The sequence below is a fragment of the Corythoichthys intestinalis genome, chromosome 17, assembly GCF_030265065.1.
Source record: "Corythoichthys intestinalis isolate RoL2023-P3 chromosome 17, ASM3026506v1, whole genome shotgun sequence".
Taxonomy (NCBI): domain Eukaryota; kingdom Metazoa; phylum Chordata; class Actinopteri; order Syngnathiformes; family Syngnathidae; genus Corythoichthys; species Corythoichthys intestinalis.
In genome coordinates this window covers 42,958,373-42,983,961 of record NC_080411.1, presented here as the reverse complement: position 1 = coordinate 42,983,961, position 25,589 = coordinate 42,958,373, and the positions used below count along the sequence as shown (strand labels likewise).

Genomic DNA, 25,589 nt, shown 5'->3' with positions numbered 1-25,589 from the left:
ATGCCAATCACATTTTCACCACGTACATTTGGAAAAGTGATGTCCAGTAAGCAAGCTTATCATGACGGCACAGTGGTTACATGATAATTTAAACATGGAGAAAACGAAGTCAGCCAGTCAATAATGCATTCAGTATGTAAAATGACGAGCGGTCAGATGACTTTGTAACGCTGCCTTTATTTTCGGCTTAACAAAACTCAGGCACAAAACAACACGCACGGAGATGCGAGCTCCAACTCCATCCAAATAGTACTGCCGTGTATCAGTTTAGCTGCTGTAAAGCACATGTCGTTAGTGCCGCAAATGTAAACAAAGCGCTGCAGAATGGGTACATGACATCTCGCTCTTTTGAGTTAATCTTTCACAGTGTGCAACAAAGCATATAACATTAGTAATCACTTTTCAAATTAATCTAATTTATTTGTCTGCTCAATTGCAGTCACAGTAGATAATCAAAACTTATTGGCACTTATTAACACTTACCAATTTAAATATGCTCATTCCTGTTGTAATGAAATAACAATAATATTCTGTAGCCACAAATATTATTCAAAATCTTTTCTTCTTCCAAGTTTTTTTTAGGATGAAGTATAATAATGTATTGCTTAAAATAAGGCTGTTAAGATTATTTTCAGCTAGCTATTTTTCTTCCATGAAATCTGAGCGAAATACACTTGAAGCGCTGGCAGATAATTTCCCTTATTTCCAATAGATTTACACTTAAAACTGACTAGTTTTAAGGAGGTATATTTTGCAGTGTATTAATGTTATATGTGTTAGGAATGGCTTACTTTTAAAGGCATTTTTATGCAACTTTGGTATTTACTCTAAGTAATTGTTGCCAAAAGTTTACCATTACACAATGTCAGACAATCTATCATTATTTAGATGTTGGAATTGACGACTTGTTCATATTCTATGTTGAAAAAAAGAGCAATAAATTATATTTTTGCACACAATTTTACATAAATCTTTTAATAGAATTATCGGCTTGACATTATCGGTTATCGGTTGGAATGAGGAGGAAATTATCGGTTATCGGTATCGGTTGAAAAATGTATTATCGTGCATCACTAGTTCAAACATCTATGGTACAGTATTTTTGCCATATCTCTATATTTGGCAGACAATTTGTTAAATGTTCAATGAGCAAATTGTGAATAAAAAACAGTTGCCAATGAAATGTTTCTCTTGTGTGCAATGAATTTAGGCTGTAGGGTAAAACAAACCTTATCTACAATAGTAATAATTAAGTTGATATTTCATTATTTTATTTATATATAAAAAAACATTCAGTAAAATATACAATACAAATACGCTACAATCATGAGTAAAACTCAGTTTTAATAGGTATTAAGTGATATTCTGATCTTATTATTATTCATTCATTCATTCATTTTCCAAGCCGCTTTTTCCTCACGAGGATCGCGGAGGTGCTGGAGCCTATCCCAGCTAACTACGGGCAGTAGGCAGGGGACACCCTGAACTGGTTGCCAGCCAATCGCAGGGCACAAGGACACATACAACCATTCGCACGCACACTCATACCTACGGACAATTTAGAGTGTTCAATCAGCCTACCATGCATGTTTTTGGGATGTGGGAGGAAACCGGAGTTCCCGGAGGAAACCCACGCAGGCACGGGGAGAACATGCAAACTCCACACAGGAAGGGCGAAGCCCGGGATTGAACCCTTGATCTCAGAACTGTGAGGCAGATGTGCTAACCACTCAGCCACCGTGCCTTATATTATTATTAGTATCAAGTAAATCTTACCCAAATTATTTGAGTATATTTTTATTGACGTATTTAGGTAATACAGTGTATCACAAAAGTGAGTACACCCCTCGCATTTCTGCAGATATTTAAGTAAATCTTTTCATGGGACAACACTGACAGAATGAAACTTTGACACAATAAAAAGTAGTCTGTGTGCAGCTTATATAATAGAGTTTATTTATTTTCCCCTCAAAATAACTTAAAATATAGCCATTAATATCCAAACCCTTGGCAACAAAAGTGAGTACACCCCTATGAAAAAAATGCACATCCCTAAATGTCCAAATTGAGTACTGCTTGTCATTTTCCCTCCAAAATGTCATTTTACTCGTTACAAGAGTGCTGTCAGAATTGCTACAGAGATTGAAGAGGCGGGGGGTCAGCCTGTTACTGCTCAGACCATACGCCGTACTCTACATCAAATTGGTGCCCATGGCTGTCACCCCAGGAGGAAGCCTCTTCTGAAGACACACACAAGAAAGCCCGCAAACAGTTTGCTGATGAAATGTCAACAAAGCACATGGATTACTGGAACCATGTCCTATGGTCTGATGAGAGGGGCGGGCTTTTGTTGCCAGGGGTTTAGATATTAATGGCCATATTTTGAGTTATTTTGAGGGGAAAATAAAACTATTATATAGGCTGCACACAGACTACTTTTTATTGTGTCAAAGTTTCATTTTGTCAGTGTTGTCCCATGAAAACATACTGTATACTTAAATATCTGCAGAAATGTGAGGAATGTACTTACTTTTGTGATACACTGTATTTATTAAGTAAAATTGGTTAAATTTTACACTATCAAACTGAGTGTAAATTGTTACCTCAATTCTAATGAGTAAATTGTATAAGGTTATTTTTTACAGTGTAGGTTTAATTGAAAATAATGTACTGCTTTTCCTGCTGAGTGTGTATTATCATCACAAATTTGGCGTTGCCCTTGTAAACGCTGCAATATGTACTATGTTCATTTGAAATTGTTGGAAACCTTGATTTACTTTGGCCTCAAACTTTGAATTTGAAATTTACAAAAACATTTTGAGTAACTGTCGACTAAACCTAGTCGAAGAAAACATTTTGAAATGACTAAAATAAGACTAAGACGAAAAAGTATTTTTGTCCAAAAGACTAAGACATGAATTAAAAGGGCTGCCAAAAACAACACTGCTTTGAATATAAGACTAAACAGGGATTATTTCTGTCTGTTATTTGTGTCCTCTGTTTGGAAATCAAAAGATGATCACTCTAAAATGACGTAGAGCCAGCATGTGTTTTGATGCTTCTGCGAATGTGTAATACATTTACAGGCTGAATGGAAAACGGCAGCCTGAACGGGAACACCAAAAAAACATATGAATAAAAAATGGAATTGTGCATCAAGACCTGCGGTCTGAACCTAGCCTAATGTCAAAGTTTGAGATATTATTTTTCAACAAATTTATAACAGAAAAATCTCTTGTATCGTCTGTATATATGTGTTGTACCCAGAGGTGAGTAATAACGCGTTACATTTACTCCGTTACATTTACCTGAGTAAGTTTTTGAGAAAATGTACTTCTTGGACTTGTTGTACTACGCAATACTTTTTACTTGAATAGATTTGTAAAGAAGAAACACTATTATTACTCCGCTACTTTGGGCTACACTAGTCGTTACAATTTTCCTCTTTATTCTACATATTGACTTTATTTTTGCCACAGATGCCAACTGTGGCTGTCTCTGTTTCAACAATGTGACATCGCAACAATAACTCCTTGACTCATATCATATCAATCAAAGCTAAGAGCTAAGAATGTTTTTTCTCCACTAAAGGGCACTCATACTCTTTGGACAGGTGGTGTTTCCTAGTGTTGTTCTGGTCTGAATTTGATTATTTAGGTGTCATCTTTTTGGCCTTATATGGTCATGTAATAAGTTATTGTACAGTAAAATAATTATTGCGACGTTTGGGGGGGTTTGCAATATATATATTGCGAAATTAAAAGCAGAAGAATTTTCACCAGATGACTTAAAGACCAAATGTGAAGTAATTTTATAAAATGCCAAATAGCGTCACAATTAAAGTAAACATTGTCCAACAAATAAAGCATGAAAAAAATTTATATGTTGTATATTTGACAAAATAATCGCGTTTCCGAAGTTCGAACCTGAAAGGGGACGAACCCGGAAGTGATACGTCACACCGAGAACAGCGATGGCAGCGCTCGATACGGCCGCCCCACAAAGCCCTTCAAACAATGATTCAAACAGCGATATAAGCGATAGAGCGAGCGCAAGTGAGGAGATCCAAGTTTTTGAAGAGTTGGAGGAAGAGGAGGAGGTTGGAATTTTATGTTGGACCGTACATGTATTAGCCAGACGCTAATCAGGATGCAAACAATGTGCCCAGACTACCTGACATGGAATGGAGACAAGACCCATCGAGATTACAAGATTGTTAAAATATAGGCTGTTATTATTTTTATGATTTGAAGCATGTCAGGTAACGAAACCACCTACTATTGCCTGGGATAATAGAAAAGTTTTGACGAATCCCCGATCATGTTAGCCAAAAGGTAACTCGAGACAAAACCCCGATCGGGTTGTGGAATGAACAGTAGAAGCTAGCAGCTTTAGCTTTTATTTACCTGACGTTTCGGCGAACACCTCCGCCTTCGGACCCTCTGACGAACGCGGAAGTGTTCGCCGAAACATGTCAGGTAAATAAACCACCTACTATTGCCTTGGATAAAAGAAAAGTTTTGATGAATCCCCGATCATGTTGTGGAATGAACAGTAGAAGCTAGCGACGTTAGCTTTAATTTACCTGGCATGTTTCGGCAAACACTTCCGCCTTCGGACCCCAAATAGTGGTTTATTTACCTACTATTGCCTGGGATAAAACAAAGGTTTTGACGAATTTATAAGTGTAGGCAAAATGAACTCAATACAACTATGATCGGGGATTGCCACGGGTTAGCTTTCGGCTAACGTCGCTAGCTTCTACTGTTCATTCCACAACCCGATCGGGGTTTTGCCTCGAGTTACCTTTCGGCTAACGTTAGAGGTGTGCAAAATTTCCGATTCTTAGATTATTCGCGATTCGGCCGTGGAAGATTCGAGAACGATTCACAAACATCCAAATTCCGATTGTTGAAATATGCCAAGTAAAGAAGAAGTACGACACACTCAGCGCGCCGCGCGGTCTTCGGTACGCAATTAGGGACGGAGCGAGAGTAGCTAAACATCATGCTTCTCATTACCCGGCCCCTCGGGTAACGCCAATGCTCAACTCACGGCTCTAGCTCAACTCATGCCACGAGATAAAAATTTTTTTTTAAAAAATACCTGACTGCTGCCGAAAAGCTGCTACAAGCCACATTATGTTACGGTAGATATCATTTATATAGGACTAGATGCATTATAGCTTCGGTATCGTTACCAGCACATCTACAAAAAACTAGATGCCGGCGTTAGTAACGGCCGCCATCTTAAAGCAGTACACTTCCCTGCAAGGCTGTTGTTGCGAACCTTCCAAGTGAACCTAATTAACTTTTTATCTAAAATACTCCTAAATCGGTAAATTATTGACCTGAATCTATCTTTAAAATAGTTTTAAAACTTTTACATGTTGAAAGTAGACGAAAGAGAAATTATGGAATAACAGGAGCAATTTTAACAACTTTAACGGTTGATTCACAACATTAAATTAATTGAAAGTAGTTTAAAGCTGCTGATATAGAATGGGGACTGGAGTTTTTTATTTACTGTTATTTTTGTATATTTGTTTACTGCTAAATGTTAACTTGATACTGAAATAGTAGTTTGGTTTAGCCTGAGAGGATTTTTGAACAATTTTGAAACTAATGTACAAAACAAATTTAAAAAAAAAAAAAAGGAGTGGGGTGCATCAATAATCGTTTTATAATCGAATCGGAGCCTCTGAATCGTAATCGAATCGTTAGGTGCCCAAAGATTCCCAGCTCTAGCTAACGTTGCTACCATCTACTGTTCATTCCACAACAGTTGGTGCCTCTGCTTTGACAAAGTCATCAGTCATCTATCCAAAAATCACATTTACTTTTTTGCAAATGCTTGATCATAAGCAGACCAGTTGAGGAAGCAGGCATCTTCGAAGTTTTTGTAGCAGAGAACACTACTCGATGATGGCGTGAAATTCATTCGCTTCGTGCGAACGAAAGATTTCCATTGACGTGCCCTGCTATCATTTGGCCACTCATACAACTTTTCTTTAGACTGAGAACAATACATCGCCACACACCACCGTGGCATCTTACCGAGAAGCAATGCAACAATACTGTTCTATGGCGGACTTCCCTCGCAGTTCTCTGTGTGACGTAATTTCCGAAGATTGTCGAAGAAAAGCATTTTCGTTGTCAAGGGCGTTGCTATGGGTTAAACAATGAATCTGGAAGGGTTGCGTTAAAAAACAAAACAAACAAAAAAAACAGAAAATATGCTTATAATTGTTTAGCCATTGATATTATTCAAAAACATGGTTGGCCAACCTTACTTCACATTTGGTCTTTAAACAGCTCTGATTTGGAAAACATTAGTTGACTCACCATGACCAAATTGTATTCATATAATACTGTTTCATCCAAGATAGAGGTGTTCATCTGTAAATGACGAAGATTGCTGTATATAAAAGGGATCCACGAGGCCATGTCTTTGCACACTTGCTGCTTTTTTGAAGCAAAACAGAAGTTTTCGTGTTAAATTTAAAAAAATTGCACGTCCTGCGATGGGACAATTGCACATGCGATGTTCAAACGATATACTGTGCAGGCCTAATAATGATAACAGTTCATATTGATGAAGTTGTGGTGAGAAAAACAAGATCCCATTACTTTAAAAAATCAAACATTGTAAGCAGTTACTCAGAATGCTATTCATTACTATTCTTTTCTACATTTTATTTGTACTTTAAAAAAAAAAAATTAGATGACTTACTATAACTTGAATAACATTTATAAGTAACGCTACTCTTACTTGAGTAGAATATTTGGCTAATCTACCAACCTCTGGTTTACCACCGTTTACTTTCCAGTCACTGTTGCGTAAAACATCACACAGATGCTGTTAGATACATTGGGAAACATGGGATACATGGGAAAACCCATTGGCAGTGTATCAAATACTTGTTCTCCCCACTGTATGTTAGCATTTAGCAAGTTGACATTATGGTAAACTGTTGCTTGCACTGTAAGTAATTTCAGATGTAAATTTATGATAAATATAATTATCTTCCTAAACAGACACGCACAGTTAGTTATGTGTATGAAATGCTGTCTCAATTTGAGAAAATGCTTAGTTAAGTCTTTACGGGCACATTCTCAAATTGTACTTACTGGAGTCAGGCATAATGCGGAGGTCACCTTCTTTAAAGTCATCCAGCAACTGATACATGTAGAGAACAGGATCTTTCTCATAGGTAATATAAAACCAGGTGGTCATAATGGGAGCCCGGGCCAAAACCATTCCCCGCCATTCTTCCTTTGGACCCTCCTCCGTCTCAAACATATGTTCCACCGCTTTGCCTATCATTGTATCTGCTAGATTCACATCAGTCAGGCGGGTTTTAGCTGCATGAATTGGGAAGTAAAAACAAGACATGAGTCACTTACTAGTCAATTATGCAATGAGTAATAGCTTAAGATGTAACAAAAGACTGCATTGCATGTTTGCAAATCAAGTGAGCAGAGTTGTCCATAATGTAAACACCTTAAAACAACAAGGGCTTGAGAGTATAGCAGTGTTTATTTTGGCGGACAATACGTCATGAGCTGAATGTTCGAAACAAGCAAGGATACACATGTGAATTGAATTCTTTTGGACATATATTCAATGGCTGGGGTATCCTTTCCTCTGATCAGACATACAATCTAATGAAAAATTCCTGTAGTAAAGGTGATAAAATGAATCATATATTGATCAACTGTGAGAGGTGTCCAAACATAGTATGTATTTGACAAGCTATTTGTCAGGTTATGTCAATCAAACGTACAAAAGAGTGCACAATTGATGGAATATCGTCATAAATTTAAGCAGGAATTTAATTTAGTCAAACAGCAAAAGCTATGAGCATTGTGTTCGAAGACTACATTTTGAGTTGTGATGGGCACTAACAAGATATTCTTATACACATTTTGGACCCAAAAAGACAAAAAAATCCCATAATATTTCTTCAAAATTTGTCATGTTTATGTCCCATTGACAACCAAACATGCCAACCAACCGTTTTGAAGCTTGATAATATTTATTCAATTTGTTAGCATAAACATTCAAGAGTAAAAGATAAGACTGAATAGTTTTATGTTGGACAATTCAACACAAACAGCATTTATGGTCATAGGAGTTTTTGGCTTTTACACATACTATGGTCAAAACAGGTTATTTACAGTGCAAAATAGTGAGAAACATATATATATATATACTAGGGCTGTCAAAATTACCGCGTTAACGGGCGGTAATTAATTTTTTAAATTAATCACGTTAAAATATTTGACGCAATTAACGCACATGCCCCGCTCAAACAGATTAAAATGACAGCAAAGTGCAAAGTCCACTTGTTACTTGTGTTTTTTGGAGTTTTGTCGCCCTCTGCTGGTGCTTGGGTGCGTTTGATTTTATGGGTTTCAGCACCCATGAGCATTGTGTAATTATTGACATCGACAACGGCGGGCTACAAGTTTATTTTTTTATTTAAAATTTTACAAATGTTATTAAAACGAAAACATTAAGAGGGGTTTTAATATAAAATTTCTATAACTTGCACTAACATTTATCTTTTAAGAACTACAAGTCTTTCTATCCATGGATCGCTTTAACAGAATGTTAATAATGTTAATGCCATCTTGTTGATTTATTGTTATGATAAACAAATACAGTACTTATGTACCGTATGTTGAATATATATATCCATCTTGTGTCTTATCTTTCCATTCCAACAATAATTTACAGAAAAATATGGCATATTTTATAGATGGTTTGAATTGCGATTAATTAATTTTTAAGCTGTGATTAGCTCGATTAAAAATCTTTTTGTTGTTTGACGGCCCTAATATATACATCATCTAACACAAAAAGGGTTTAGAGGATATCTCTTTGTGAGGTTAGGTATTGTACCCATCACCTTATCAAAAGTATATGCATGCAATCAAACTTCTCAAACACACACATCTATATACAAATTGAAAAGATGGATAATAAAGAAAAAAAATTTAATATAACTTTGAAAAATAATGACAAGTAGTTCAGTTCAATTTTTTCAGACAACAGACTCAATATTTATTTAATTTTTTTGCAACTCAATAAAGTTTCATCGTGAACAGGACACAGAGCTACGTCGCACATGTCGCACAGCCCACTCTTCTACTCGCCGAGACACCGACTCATCCGAGAAAAACAACGACAAAAACGTCTCATCCTCTTCCTTAAATTAATGAAATAATGCTTGCGCTAAATTTAGTTTTCGATAAATTCCGTACGTTTCAAAGTCGTTCGCTCAATCCGACCGGCTGGTACTCGCTTTGGATGCCTCCCTTTCCTTAGGTGGCGCCTCGCTTGGCAATTTATTAAAAATATTCACATTAGGTTCGTCCTTCTTGACCTCACAACGGCTCTTAGGATATGTAGTCTTTCGTGCTGCTTTTGGTTTTGAAAAAGGACAAGAAATTATGGCAATATGGAGATAAACACATGGTCTATGCAGCGTTTTAATGCTGATTTATGAGTGCAATAAAACTATAAAACTCAAATGACATTATCTCCCGTTTTACTTGGTCGATTGACTTCAAATAAAAACTGATGTGGACATCAACTTCCGCACTTTCAAATGAGAGCAATCCACAGCACGTGGGTGACGTAATTACAGCGTGACGAGGCTTCAAAGATGATATGCGTAAACACGTCGCCGCCGACACGTTCGGTGTTAAAAATTAAACTATCTGTGCTGGGTCAGTTGAAAGAAAGACCAGGACCCACTGCGGCCCTGGAGGATCGGTTTGCCCACCCCTGCTCTACAATTATGTGCACGTCTGCCAATGTTCATTCGAAATTGTTGGAAACCTTTATTTATTTATTTACTCATGGACTAAAACTTAAAAGTTTATAGACGAAAACATTTTGAGAAATGTCTACTAAAACAAGGATGAAATTTGTCTGAGTTTTCATTGACTAAAACGAGACAAAGACTAACACATTTTGAAATAACTAAAATATGACTAAGACTGGTAAGTGTTTTCCACCAAAAGACTAAGACGAAAATTAAAAGGGCTGCCAAAACAACATTGGCTTCAATAATGAATTATACACTTACCCAATCGGTCAGGGAGCACCTCCAGTCCCTGAACTCTCTCATCCTTGTGGAGCTCCAGACCGTAAACGCAGTCAAAACCATCATACTTTATCAAATAAAGAGATGGATTAACTGGTACCTGGTTGTTTAAAAAAAATAAAATATCAATCAATAGTTGCTAAATTCAGAATGACAATGAAGAAATTAAAAGGAAGAGCATCAAATGTCATTAATTTAACAACGTAACACAAAATGAAAAACTCTCTAATTATGATCTTCTCATGGGATACAAGAGTACATCACTAGTACTGGAACTATGCAGCAAGGTGTGGTTTTAACCACAATTTGTGTACTAGTATGTGCTGTCCTAAACTAAGCTCCTGTGACTTGTAATGAGGCTCATATATGACTTGATAAACTTGTTGGAAACTTGTGCTTCAAGCTACTTGTAATAACTAAGGTTATTTGATATAAGTCCTGAAACTTTTAGTGCCTTAGGGCGTTTTCACATTAGACCAAGAGGACCAGGGTCAAGGTGGAGAGCTACCTCGCACCAACACTTGCAAACGACTGGTTGAAAAGATTAAGCATTCACAGTGCGCCAGAACTTTCCGAGTAGCATCACGTTGGACGAAAGATGCACTCTTTGATTGGACAAATAGAAGAGGAAATACCTAGCGTGCTGTGACGCTGCATGTAATGCAGCATGAATTAAGTTGCCGCTCTCATTGCCGAGCTTACTGGAGTATATAAAAATGCATAGGTGAAAATTAAACCACAAAAGGGAATCAGGTGGTACTCCAAGTCACACAGGTAATCGCTCTCACTTTTGTGACTTTTTGAATTGTCAAATTATCGTCACTTCCAGGAGAGCGAGACTCACGAAACGGCCGCCCCAAGAGGCTCCGCCTGTCTCGGCCAGTGTCACGCTCACACAATCCGTTCAGGAACAGCATGCAAAAACACAATTGCCACATTACAACCCGATTCTGTGTATCAAATGCTTAGCGCAGCACAACAGCATTTGGCCACGGTTAAGTCTGTCATCTTGCCATTGTTGATTTTGAATAGCGTGCACACTTTACTTCCGCTTCCAAGGATGCACTGAGTGCAGTGTTGTCACAGATTACTTGAAAAAGTAATTTTATCACTGATTACGCCCAAAAAAAGTAATCTAGTTACTTTGCTGATTACTTTATTATCAAAGTAACTAAGTTCATTCAAAAGTAATTTAACAGTTACTTTTTACCAATTTTTCTCCTTTTGCGGCCTCAACATAAGAATGACAACAGAAAAATGTCACCGCCTGTAATCGATTTTCCGATAATTGAATTTAAAGGGGAGGATCAGAATTTTTCACATAAGGCTTAATCTTCCAATTAGCGGGGTTTTAATTAGTGGATGGAGTTGATTTCAACCACCATTGACTCGCGCTAGCTTAGCCACTCCGGAGCCCTAAAACTAACAAATAACTGACAAACTGCTTGGAACACAATTATCGATGCACCGTGCATTACTAATTAATAAAGTAGCCAAACAAATTTATGTCCATTATTTATTTAAAATATGCTTATGATTCAACAGGAACAATGAAAACATGCCCATACAACAAAAAGCTGCCCATAAACTGCTTTTTTTTAACAAGAAAGTGCAAAAACATTAACCATTTTAAAGGCAGTACTTCTTTCTCAACATGCCTATACAACAAGAAGGTGCAAAAACCTTTGCTAAGTTTCAAAGGCATAACTTCTCTAAACAATACAATAAGATGGACACTGGTGGAATAAATTCCACATTTTCTGGAAACAAACAAAGTGTCTTTAGAAAGAAGACTTCTTTTAAACAATTTACATTGTTTTCACAGATTTCTGTACTATTTCACATGTTTGTAGTGTTACCGCTGTACTTAATCCTGGTTTTAAACGTTCTGCATCTGGTGTAACTTTTGTACACCACCAAACAACGCGCTAATTAGCATAGCGCTCCGCGCTAACTAGTGAACTAACAGTGAAACAAAGATTTCCATTAAAAAGGAACTTGAAAGACACAGAGACAAAAAATATTTTTTTAGCTAAAAAAAACTCTTGATGCAGTATGCAGTGACAAGTTGGTGAATTTTTAAATAAATACTGACTTTAGCTCACGACTTTTAAATTTTTAATCTTAATCGATTGCGAATTTGTTTTTGACACCTCTAGTGCAAAACGGGTACAAATTAGGCATTTGAAGGCAACCTTGAGGCACGCATGTTAATTTTGAAACGAATAATAACGAACATTTGTAATCTCAACTCTCAAAAAATGTTGGGGGTTTTCCCGCCGTTGACAAGTTTAGCAGCTTTTTATCTGTGCTATTGTTTTGTGTCATCGGATTTGTCGGTATGAAGTCGTAATTTCTTAAAATGACTCGATAATTATCATCTACTTTTTATACTGTAATTATGCACATCTTACAAAACCATTTTAATGTGCTATCATGCTGCATCAACATTTAAATAGTACTGGGCATATCATTCACAAATCGTACTGTTAGGCATATAGATCTCACTATAGTTGAAGTAGTATTTCTTACCTGGTCAAGCACCGTCCCTTTCCATACTACATGGCCACTTCCATCTTTCCAGATGTGTTGGATCCTGCAGCCGACAATGTTGCGTCGTGGCTGGGACAGAACTTTGGTGGTTGGGCCCAGGTTGCTCTTATGTTTCCTTCAAGTTGATTGGAAGCAAGAACGTCAATAATAAAATTTGTTTGCAGTTCAAAGGAAAACAAATGTGTGATGACTCACTTATTGGGATTTTTTTTCTTCATCATATTTGCAGAAACACCTGCATGCCCTAAGGAGAGGCAACATCACCAGTCAACAACCAAACAAACTGGATTACAAGCAAGTTACAGTTATGCCAAATAGATTAGGTTTATTTCTCTTATTACATCTATCATTGTTTCAAAAAACAAAGATGATGTAAGAAGGGAACAGAAGTTGGTTTTATTGTTTTTATTTTATGTGATCTGTAAAGCGCTTTGGAATTGCTGCAGCAACAACATTGAGTTCGGACCAATTAAACGAACAGTTTGAAGAAGTAATAACTGCTGAATAGTCGAGGAGAAATTGTATGTTATAGACCCTACTCACATGACGTCACAACCACGCCTCCGCGCCATGTTGTCCGTCTACTCGTCATGTTAACGCATTACCGCTTCGTAAATTCCTCCTATTATGGCGTGTTTTTCTGCTCGTTAACATTAATAATCATAATGGTGAAGGCATGTGTGGCGGTTGGTTGCAGTAACAGAGAAGATAGACAGACAGACTTGAAGATCTACCGTATTCCGAGAGACCTGGAGAGGAGAGCGAGATGGACTGCTGCAATTCGACGAGAAAACTGGGCTCCAAACGATTACCACAGATTATGTAGTAGTCATTTTATATCTGGTAAGATGCATTTAATATATATTTAGAGGGTTTTGGGCTGACAACCACAATTAAGATCATTGTGAGGCTAATCGCCGACAACATACAGTTTCAAATTCAAGATGCTTATTTCTTCCATCATCATTACATTTTGAATAATATTTAGCTGGTACCAAGTGAAAGAAGCTGGCCTCGTCTACGGATCATCAGTTAAACAGGTGTGTCCAAACCTTTTGCAAAGGGGGCCAGATTTGGTGTGGTAAAAATGCGGGGGGCTACCTTGGCTGATTCACATAGAACAATATATTTAAACAAATTTTAGCAAGCCCTTCTGTGTGTCACATTTACTTTATTATTTTTTTCGCCTTTGTGTTTCGACACTCGGGCTCTTGCGAAATACTGCTACTGTGAAATTAAACTAGCTTCTAGTTGCTATAATTTCTCGCTGTGTATTTTCCCTGTAATGTTGTACATGTCAGCGTGTCTTGTTCGGTAATATTATCGCGTCACATCGAACTCTTTAAAAAGAGCGACTGTCTCTTTGCAAATGAGGCAGACACAGTTGTTGCGCGTTTTATTGAAGAAATAGTCCAATATCCACCTATCCTTGAAGCGTCGGCCAGCGCAGTCAACTTTTTTTTTTTATTGATTGTCGCCATTTTAGAAAATTGGAAGTAAAGGGTCACACGTGGTAATGTTGCTTAGAGTGCTGCTCTTAAAGTTTTTCAAACTTTAGTGAGAATAGGCTGATTTTGTGTGGACAAGATAGTTGTAGATATCAGGGTAGCAGATGTCAGGCAGAGAGGGCGAAGACAGCGGGTCGAAAAATATCGATTTAGGCATCAAATATGGATCTGGCGAATGGATAGACTGAAGCTTTTCCACATAACGCCTTTTATGCAACGCATCCAATGAGTTTACAGCGTCTGAAAGCACCGGGGCTTAAATGAATTGCTCTATAAATTGAACGACTAATTGAAACCATTGAGAATAGGGCTAAACAGAGACGGCCAATATGGCGGCCGGATACAGCGACACGTCATTCATTCTGTGACGTTGGTGAGTAGGGTCTATATGCGCATTTTATAAGTGGTATCAAGAAATGCTGTGACTGCAGGGGTGTGAGAATATATCGAAAAGGTGATCTCATGATACTTTGTAGCCCAAAAGCTTATCGATATGCTTCCACCAAGAATCGATATATCATTTGAAAAAAGGTGTCACGCAGCACCAGGAGCAACGCGGGGTTTAGTATTGTGCTCAAGGATACTAAGACGAAGTCATCAGGGCGGAGAATCGACCCCACAATCACTGAACCACTCTAATTTACAGGTTACTTTCTGTCCATTTTGAGTCACTTCCTATTCATTTGGGGTCATTCTTGTGTCACTTCCTTTTCAGTAACCCAAAATAAACAGGACGTGACCTGTAAATGCCCCAAAGTCAACAGGAAGTGACCCGTAAATGCCACAAAAGGAAAAGGAAGTGACCAAAAATCAACGGGAAATGACCTGAAATGCCCCAAAAAAACATTTATATCTTTTATATTTGTGTGTCTGTTCTATGAGCTGCATAGTTCATAATTCATTTCCTTGGCAATTAAATACAGCAGCCCATTTGACATTTATTTTCATTTCCTCGAGTTGGCAGAAAAAAAAACACTTTTTTAAAATGTTTAAAACGTTTAAAATGTTTTTAAATATTTAAATACTCTACATATTTTTATAATCATTATAAATGCATTTACACAATAAAATAACACTCGAAAAGTTTGTTAATATATTTCTCGTATGACGTTAAATATATTTCTGTGTGGGATATTGTGCTCACGCGCCTCTATGCCAAGGAAAGGCTCTGCGCGGCTCCTGTTCGCAATTCCCATTCAGCGCCTTCTCTGTTTCATCCAAATTATGTATTATATAACAAGTAGTATTCCTTAGTTTAAGATCCATACATCGTTTTAGTTTACGTATATAAATATATATTTATTACAAAAAAGTTAGCGAGAGAGAAGCCCGGCCAGACCCGAACGTAATAATTGACATTTTAGGCCCAACCCTGCCCGAAATTCGGGTCGGGTCAGGACACGTAGTCCATACACTACATTGATGAATTAAAAACCGCCGGGAATAAATGGTTAAGTTAAGCAGCCCAATCAATCCATCCCAGTGACTATAGATAATGCTGCAAATAATGTTAATTCAGTACATGACACAGATGGACCACAAATAGGATATTTTGCTCATGTGGTAAACCTAGCTGCTAAGAGAGCTGTAGCAATCAACAGTGTGCTCTGCCCCACTTTACAAACAGTAAAGATTGTTCTCAGCCCTTTTATACAATTTTTTTCAGATCAGTAAGGAGTAAGCACATAAATATTATGCACTAAAATGCATGTTTATATGATAGTATTGTTATTTTTGCTTGTTGGGAAATAAAAAACATTAAAAAAAAATATCACTTGTATTTTTTGTTTGAGAGCATTAAATGTATTGAATCGAATCGAAACTCGTGTCCCTCATATGGAAAATGATACTGAACCGTGACTTAACTGTATCGTTGCATCCCTAATCACCATATCGTTAGATCATCGTTATTGTGAGCCTTGTATCGCAAACTGTATTGTATCGTGAGCTACCCAAAGGCTGTTTCAAACTAGCCTAGTGTGAAGGGTTCAGTGGCAACCCATTCATTATGTATGTGGAAGGGTACTTTTCGGCGAAAGTGAGCGGCCATTTTTGGCGGAACTGGAAGTTTGAATGAATTTACGCTAAGAGTCGGGGTCCAAAACACAGCCTTGCTTTATTTTCAGAGCACTGCCGCACTGACGTCAAGAACGCGTCCAATAGCAGAGGGCCAGGCGTAATTATTTCTGCGCTATCAGGCTGTTTCGACGGACGGATATACACAAACCACAGCCGACGAAACCCTGATAAATGCGCTTGTTTTTTTGAAGTTATGAGAGCTCTCGAAAAATTACTGGCATACCTTTCCTTGCTAAGCTAAATGGTACCTCGATGTGTGTTTGTGTGGAAATTAAGTTTACGAACAACAACCAATTCACTTTCTCACCGAAATTAGTAAAACTCTTAACACAGTTATTATAATGCTCCCTCCTCCTTGAAATAGGAAAATTCGCCGTTTTCTTTTACAATGAAAAACAAACGCATTGGTGTTTGGGACTATAGTATGTTTGCTGCTTTTCCATTCTTGACAGCGTCTACGTCAGGCTCCTCCCATTTTGCGCTTGCCGTGGACCACTCTTCACATTGGGATGACGCTAATGTGAAAAGGCCTTATAGCGTAGCGATATTCGAAAAAAGATCTTCCAATCAATATAATAATTATTTTTAAGGACCTGTATCAGCAGTGTCTCTGTGATCCGGAGTGTTCTTCATTCATCTGGAGGCAGGGAGGCAGCCAGGCTGCCCAACTACACAGCTACAATGCAAAGCTCTCCGAGGCTGAAAAACAGGAGCAAACCATAAAGAAAATGGGATTTCAATAAAAATGTGGGAAAGTAAATGCTTTAATAGGAAATGCAAAAAGATGAACATTTGTCCTGAGATTGTCATGAATGATTAGGCAGTACTTACAGTTTTTGGTCATTAGATGTTTGGTAACGTTCTGGGTTGCCCGGACTCAGGCTTCTTTTCAGCTGCGCAAAAATCCAGAGCAAACCTGTGACAGTAAAGCACAGTGCCAGTCCATAAGCTGTATGTTTATGATAACAAAGAGTGATGGTAAAACAAAATGCCACTCAAAAAAAGGAGTAGATCCGTTGGCTTGAAGAAAAATAAGCTTGAAATTTAATTTAAATTATTAATCAATTCAATGTTCTATTCTTATTGACATAACTTCCTATTGCATACCCTGACCGCCTACCTGAAATACCCTAGTGCTGTGTGCAGTGCTTATACAGGTTTTTCCTCACCTAAGATTTGGAGAGTAGGTGCCAGGTAGAATGCTCCACTATGTAATAACGAGAGGTCAGTAGTAACTAGGCCTGAACGATATATCGTTTAAACATCGCCATCGCGATGTGCGCATGTGCAATAGTCCCATCGCAAGGACGTGCGATAGTTTTTTAATTTCATTTTTTTTAATCCACAAACGTTTGTTTTGAGGAAGGAGAGGGGAAAAAAAGCGCACAGTTTCTCTTTCTCTCCAGCAAGTCATCGGCTCCTCCCCCTCCCCCTGCAACAGCGGAGTGGAGGGAGGAGGGGCCGAACAGCAGAGCGGAGGGAGGAGGGCCCGTTCTCAAAGTGAAAGCAAGCAATCAACACGTTGGAGGAGCAAGGAAGACTGTATCCAAAAGGAGTTTTGGAAGTATTTTGGCAAGAACAAGACTATAAGGGACAAAAAACAGCCCTGTCGACAGTGCCTCGCCATGGTTGCCTCAACAAGAAGTAATCTGTCAAACATGTGGGACCATTTAAAACGCAGGTATCTATGCATTCCTGCTACGAGCTCCCCATCAGAGGCTTTTTAGCACAGGTGGGAACATTGTTAAATGCCAACGTTCTTGTCTCAAGCCTGCTATAGTGGATAAACTAATAGTCTTGGCCAAAAACCTATGAGACCCAGTTGAGAATTGCTGAGCAAGGAAGGTGGACGATATGCAGACAAATACATAACACAGCTGAAGGAATGTCTTTTCTTCTTTTTTTTCATGTGACAGCTATCAGGAAGGCAGGAAATTTGGGAGTTAAAATGGTTCTGTTATTCATCACAGTTATTTGCAGTTATTCAGTTCAATTATTTACAAGTTCAATTGAGTTTGTTTCTTTTATATTTAAATTTATTGTAAACCGTATTTTTCAAATAACTATATATAGTACAGCTGCACATAAAGTTTTGATACTTAATATTTTTGTTGAAATATTTTTACAACTTTGTTGCCGTTTTGCAGTTTTATATTGTTATATTTTGTGTAAACAACTCAGGGGACTAATGCACTTGCACTTTTATTAGTCAGATTTAATATTTAAGTTCAAATATGTTGACAACTTTGTTGTTTAACTGAGGTTTTTATGTATTGTTATAGTTTGTGAACTCTTTTGTCATATTTAATATTTTTGTTCAAATATGTTGACAACTTTGTTGTTTTACTGAGGTTTTTATTTATTGTTATAGTTTGTGAACAACTCTTTTATTTGTCATATTTAATATTTTTGTTCAAATATGTTGACAACTTTGTTGTTATTTTACAGAAGTTTTTATTTATTGTTATATTTTGTCAAAAACTTAGGGGACTAATGCACCTGCTCTTTTAGTTATCATTTATTGTATTTGCTGCTGTTGAAGTGTAAAATATTGTATTCAATAAATGATCTATTTTGTGCAGACATGACTTCCTGGATACCTTCATACAGAAATCTTCATCATTCACAAATTAAACGGTATTATATGAATACACTGTGGTCACGGTGTGTTATGTAAAGTATTTCCAAACAGCTATTCAAGTCATTTAGTGAAAATTTCTTTAAAAAAGATAGATCTTTTTTTTTTTTTAATATCGCAATATAATATCGCAATATATTGCAAACCTAAAAAAAATCGCAACAATAGTTTTTTCCAATATCGTTCAGGCCTAGTAGTAACGCGTTACATGTACTCCGTTACATTTACTCGAGTAACCTGTTGAGAAAAATGTACTTCTAAGAGTATTTTACTAATCCATACTTTTTACTTTTACTTGAGATTTGTGATTTGCCTGTTCAATAACGGGTATTTAAAGCACCGTCACAAATTAAGTATTTGACATAGAGCGCTGCCCTGAACATGAATCGAAAGCGCGGATTTAAAACTCTCTCCCAGTTTTTATTTGGCACCGATTGACCACAGAAAAACGGAGATATGATCCTTTTAATTTCATAATAGTAACTACTAAGGAACTGCAGTATTCACTATTCAAACTAGGAACTACTTTCTCCACAAGAGGGCAGGGCACTCATGCTCTTTGGACTAATAATGCTTCATTACTGTTTTTTTTCTCTCTTTAATGATTTTTCTTCTTCTTTTGGCTTAATGTAGTTATGGAATGGGTTATTGTACAGTATCACTATAACAACAGTTCATATAGATACTGTAAGTTTTTGCTGAAAGAAAAAAAATATCATTGTTTAGAAAATCAAACAAAAATAAGCAGTTACTCAAAATGTTACTCATTACTTGAGAATTCTTTCCACTGGATACTTTTTTACTTGAGTATTTTTTTTGCACTTTTACTCTACTTGAGTAATATCAATTTGAAGTAACGCTATTCTTACTTGAGTAAAATTTTTGGCTATTCTACACACCTCTGGTAATAACATGTCATAATTATTCTTTTTAATATATGTATATATAGATACATTGTTCCTACAGTGCTGGAAGACAACATAATCTGATATCTCCAGTTGAGATTTTAAAATTCCTACTAGGGCTGCAGCTATCGATTATTTTAGTAGTCCATTAATCGATGAAGTAGTTAGTTCGAATAATCGAGTAATCGGATAAGGAACATAAAAAATTTAAATACCTGAGCTGAGCCTCAGACGGTATAAAAAGTAAATAAAAAGGGACCTATGTACAACAAAAGAACAATGGCTAACTTACCTAGCAAAAGTCCGCTACCTTAAATGCTATAAAATGCTAACGCTTTTATTTATTTATTTTTTACAATGCTCTTAACAAATGGTTCAGACACATATTTCCACCAAAAAACAAAACTGCAGAATATACCAATAAACTAAATTACGAATACAATAAAAACACATTAGCTCAAACAAAAACTTGGCTTATGTTGGTCTTAACATGGAGCAGCTGGATTTTGCCATGTGAAATAAAGCAGACTAGAGGGCAGTGTATCCACCCAAATCAATAAAACAAAATGCAAACTCTTTCAAAATAAACCATTACAACGCCACTTTAACTAAACGAATACTTGAAGCAGCAAAATTTATTTCGAATCTTTTTTTCTAATCGAATACTCGAGTTAATCGATTAATCGTTGCAGCACTAATTCCTATAGAGCAGTATTAAAAATTTCTATTTTTACAAAAATCGTAATTTTCATTAATTTGAAAGATGAGTTGCAGATAATTTAAGTGGCAAAAGTGTTGGGGGGTGGGGGGAATTCCACAGTAGTTGAGCCTGCAACTGAAAGCTCTGTGGAGTTAACATGTCTGAAACATGACACTTAAGCCAGAGAGGGAATCCCTTGTGGATTATGTATCTACGAGTGATGTCTTTAAGGGGACTAAAGGAGACTGGTATAAGTGGTTCTTAACAGTTCACGTGCAAAAACGTTCGTGGACAGAGGACATGGGCAGAGAGAGATAAATTAAGTGGGACTATGTATGATTTACCATTCAAGGGGCAAATGTCATATCATAAAATTATAAGAATGTCCAATTCCTTTTTTTTTTTCCTCGCAAAATAGAGGACTAAACCAGTACAAAATTACAAATGTTACTACTGTCATTTTTAATTACGGTTGCTTCGGCAGATAGGTTGCACCCCGTGTTTGTCGTTAAAAAAGTAGGTATCTTAGGTAGGCCCTGGTATAATTCGCACCACAATATGAGAGATTTCTGGGCAAAATGTTGTACCTATTTCCAAAACCAATATGATTGAAACAAATAAAACTTGGTACGTTTTTATTATTTATTGATTGTATTTTAATTTAGTAACAACTTACATGTACAGTAACAACTAACGACAAAACACAAACAATGCCAAAGTGGTACATAAATTAAGTTTCTAGTTTTTGTTTCTTAACCGTCTTTTCTTAAGTGTCTTAAGGTAACTCTTCCTCACCATCACGTATGGAAGCCCTCAAATTCCTCTTATCACTATCACTTTCAATCTTTTTTTCTCGTCTCATCTCCTTTTTGCGCAATCCTACAGCACCCTCTTGAGGTCGCTTGGCGACTTTCTTTGTTGTGAAAGACAAGATGGCTGCAGGATGTATACAGCTGCAGCTTCGGCTGTGCTGCTGGTCGTTATTCCTTCCATGGCCAAGTTTTGTTCATAAGTACTATTTGTCTAAAGCACAGTGCATACTGCGTACAGAGACATTAAACTAAGTGGGATGATGTCTAATTACCTTCAGACTATATGACTCATGACCACAGGATTTAAAGTGTCTTATGACCACAACAACAAAAGTAGCTGTACTGAAGTGGAAACCATAATCAGACATTTTGAACTAATACATGCTATCTGCCAATTACCTGCAGAGGCAAACAACATTCTAGGAACACAGGAGACATTTTTTAGCTGCAGCTGGTGGTGATTTCTCTCCTGTTTCCTGGGCAACGCATGATTAGTCATCTGTTGTCGTAGGGCAGAGATGTTCTGGACAAAAGCGGTTAATGTCATCCTGTGCAGCACTGTAGGGGAGGCCCCATTCCAATAAGGAGTGAAACTCAATAATAACTTGCATGCAGACACGTGATCTACTGAATCTTTTGACTCTTTTCACCACCAAACCATCTGGACTCTATCAAGTTGTAGGATTGTTTCATTTAAGATGTGAAAACTTAACTGTACAATAGTAAATGAATGCAGATCTCTGCCAAGGCTGAACAGCGACAAGATTTAGTTCTAGGAGGGCGGGGGTAATTTCAACATATTTGGTTACTCTAGTACCGGGGTTTCCAAACCGGTCCTCAAGGGCCGCTGTAGGTCCTGGTTTTTGTTCATACCAATCTAGCACAGACAGTTTAACCAATGAGGTTTCGGATAAAACAAGCAGCAACTAACTGCATTTAACTAAATACACTTGTAAACCACCAAATTGGTGCAAAGATGTCGTCTTATTTTGTTGGAACAAAATCTTTCACCTACTGCGACCCTATGGCCCCTTTTCCACAGAGCTGGAACTGATGTTCGTTTCGTGCTCGTTCTTGGGTGAGCACCATTTTATACTGTTTTTATCACCCAAGGATGAGCCTCAGCCCCTGATAACGGGTGCTCAGCAGGTACCAACAGTGGCGCTACTACAACCCCTAGCAAAAAGTATGGACTCACCAGTCTCAGACAAGCACTCACTCAGACATTTTATCATGTAGAACAAACTCAGATAAAAAGCTTGAAAAAATAACGAATTAGTTCAAAAGTGCAACTCTTTAGCATTCAGAAACACCAAAAGAAATAAATAAAAAACATTGTGGTGGTCAGTAAATGTTACTTTTATAGAGCAAGTGCAGGGAAATATATGTGGAATCACTCCATTCTGAGGAAAAAATATGGAATCATGAGAAACAAACAAAAAAATAACAATCAAAACACATCTCTAGTATTTAGTAGCACCACCTCCGGCTTTTATGACAGCCTGCAGTCTCTGAGGCATGGACTTGATGAGTATTCTTCATCAATTTGGTGCCAACTCTCTTTGATTGCAATTGCCAGATCATTCTTGCAGGTCGGAGCCTTGCTGTGGACCATTTTTTTCAATTTCCACCAGAGGTTTCAATAGGGTTGAGATCTGGGCTATTTGCAGGCCATGACATTGACTGGATGAGTCTTTCTGCAAGGAATGCTTTAACAGTTTTAGCTCTGTGGCATGATGCATTGTCACCTTGGAGAATGACAAATATATTTTCAATTGAAGGGATAAGAAAGCTGTCTAAAATTTCAATGTAAACTTGTGCATTTATTGAAGATTTCACCACAGTCATCTCCCCAGTGCCTTTGCCTGACATGCAGCCCCATATCATCAAGGACTGAGGGAATTTTGAGGTTTTCTTTAGTCATCTTTGTAAATCTCACTGGAACAGCACCAAACAAAAGTTCTGAGAGACCTGTTACCTGCTCTACGCTTCCTATGCCAAGATAAAAGCATGCATCACAAAACAAGACTCAACATTATATAAAAAAATAAATAAATAAACAGTCCGGCTTCATAAAGTCGAAGTCACGTAAATCGGGTACGTCACAACCCAAGTACTACCTGTTTTAGATTTAACCCCCTTTTTTTTTTTTTGCCAGGGATGCCGACAGTGGCTCTACCAGTTTCGCCAATGAGACGTCACAAAAATAATCACATGACTTCATTATACCAATTAGACTCAAGCTTGCCATTCTATGATCACGCCGGCCTGTTCAATCACGTGGCGTTTTTAAACAACCATGAAAAGTTAAGTATTTGACAAAAAGCGCTGCCGTCAACATGACTCAAAAGAGCGGATTTTAGCCTCTCTCCCAGTTTCAGTGGCACAGACTGAAGGACGGAAGTTATAGGCGAGTTTAAAAAATACATATGGCTGAAAAGTTGAGAATGTCAGACGCTCGGGATGCAAGCCGGGAAAGCAGCACAAAGCCAAAAAAGCAGACCAGAGTGGCCAGAGCATGGACTTAATTTAACAAAATAAAGGAGGGTGTCACTGTCGTGTGCAGTCTCTGCAATGCCAAGCTTGCATACCACGGCAACATGTCGGCCATGAATAACACGTGAAGTGATCAAGCGAACAATTTTGGAAGACAGCAAGCTGGCGGATCGTAAGTCCGTATAAGAACATTTTTTATTGAAGTTGCCTTTATGTCCATCAAACGATGGAGTATTAGGGCCAAATAAATACTTTTTTAAAAAAAGCACTACAAGATTAAAGTCGTACTATTGCTACAACGAAAAAAAGGCGTAGGGGTAATGATGTAAGCTGCTACACACTTTTACTTAGCTGGGAGCAACGGCGAAGTATTAGATCGTAATAATACGACTTTTATTCTCATAGTAATAGTACGAGGGGAGAAAAATCGAACTATTACTACGAGAATAATGTCGAATTAATAGTACGAGAATAACTGAATAAGCAGCTACGTATACTTTACGTAGCGCGTTGACGCCGCCGTTAAAATCAACAATATTGAAAGCATCTAGTGTTTTAGAATCGGTTTTTACAAATAAGGAAGTCCTTATTATTTTGCTATATCAAAAAGTAAAGTGCGTAGCGGCTTACAACTACATCACACCTACATAATAATTAGAGGTGTGCATCGTCACTGCCCTCACGATTCGATTCGATTACGATTCGGAGGGCCACGATTCAATTCGATTCGATATGATTCGATTCAGAGGGTCACGATTCGATTCGGTTCGATTCGGCAATGCATTGCAATGCATTAAAGCCTGGGATGCATTAAAATTCTAAAGCAAAGCATATTTTTCATGAATCATGAGCCAACACAAGCGGACAGACATTAAACAACTTTTTATTGGCTCTTGTGTCACTACTGGTTGAAGTCAAATGAAAATAGTATAGTTTCATATATATATATTTTTTTTAAAATCAGATCACAGCATTTAATTAGTGCTTTGAATGAGACCAGGGCTTTCTCTTTTTTTTTTTACACACAGTAGCAGCCTTTCACACAGTGCAACATCTGAACTCCTGTGCAAAATCAGTAATAACAGTCACTGTATTTTAGTCACAACGACCCATCAATAAAAATATTCAAGTAAATATTAAAGAAAACGACAAAGAAAATATTGTAATGCAGCAGCATCTTTATCGCAATATCAATCCAGGGATCAGTTCAGTTGCAAACAAAACCAACAAAATTGCAATGTAGAACAAAAGTAAAATGTAGGCCTAGCCTATCTTATATCTATAATAATTCTTGCTCCCTCTTTCTCCGTTTCAGCCATTGTTATGTTATGTCCTATCTCTCGGCTCTCTCGATTACAATTGCGCTTGTCTGTGACGTTACTCCGGTGAGGAAGCGGATTGGGGTTCCTCATCCACCCAGCATAGAGGTTAGATCTTGTGCCCGAACCCGACCTGAAATGTTAAGCATTCACGTTTGGGTGGGTCGCGCCGGACTAATAAATTATTTAAAAAAAAAAAAAAAAAAAATGCGCAGAGGGCGCAGCCCTCTTTTTCTTCTCCTCCTCCCGTTATTTCGTTGTGTGAATGCTTTTATAATTCTCATAAAAATATGTAGACTATTTAAATATTGAGTAAACTTGCGTTTTTTCCTGCCAACTGAGAATTCGTTACGAAAGACACTTTTATTTATGCACACAAAGGCAAATATGATCCTTTTGAATCTTCTCCTCTGTGTGTCTGTAAAACCGTGTTTTTTTTTTTTTATTAAACTTTCCCAGCGT

The 25,589-nt window shown here is 37.4% G+C and overlaps 1 protein-coding gene across 1 annotated transcript in view; it reads right to left on the bottom strand.

Annotated features, from left to right (window-relative positions):
* LOC130905523 (spindlin-Z) overlaps positions 1–25,589 on the bottom strand; it is a 43,274-nt gene that overhangs the window by 6,000 nt on the left and 11,685 nt on the right. The window contains exons 2-7 of the mRNA XM_057819023.1: positions 17,089–17,173; positions 16,851–16,956; positions 12,866–12,914; positions 12,650–12,785; positions 10,100–10,217; positions 7,131–7,364 (exon numbers count right to left, since the gene is read on the bottom strand). Coding sequence (XP_057675006.1) covers positions 7,131–7,364; positions 10,100–10,217; positions 12,650–12,785; positions 12,866–12,914; positions 16,851–16,890 — 577 coding nt within the window. The 5' untranslated portion in view covers positions 16,891–16,956; positions 17,089–17,173. The remainder of the gene's footprint in view (positions 1–7,130; positions 7,365–10,099; positions 10,218–12,649; positions 12,786–12,865; positions 12,915–16,850; positions 16,957–17,088; positions 17,174–25,589) is intronic.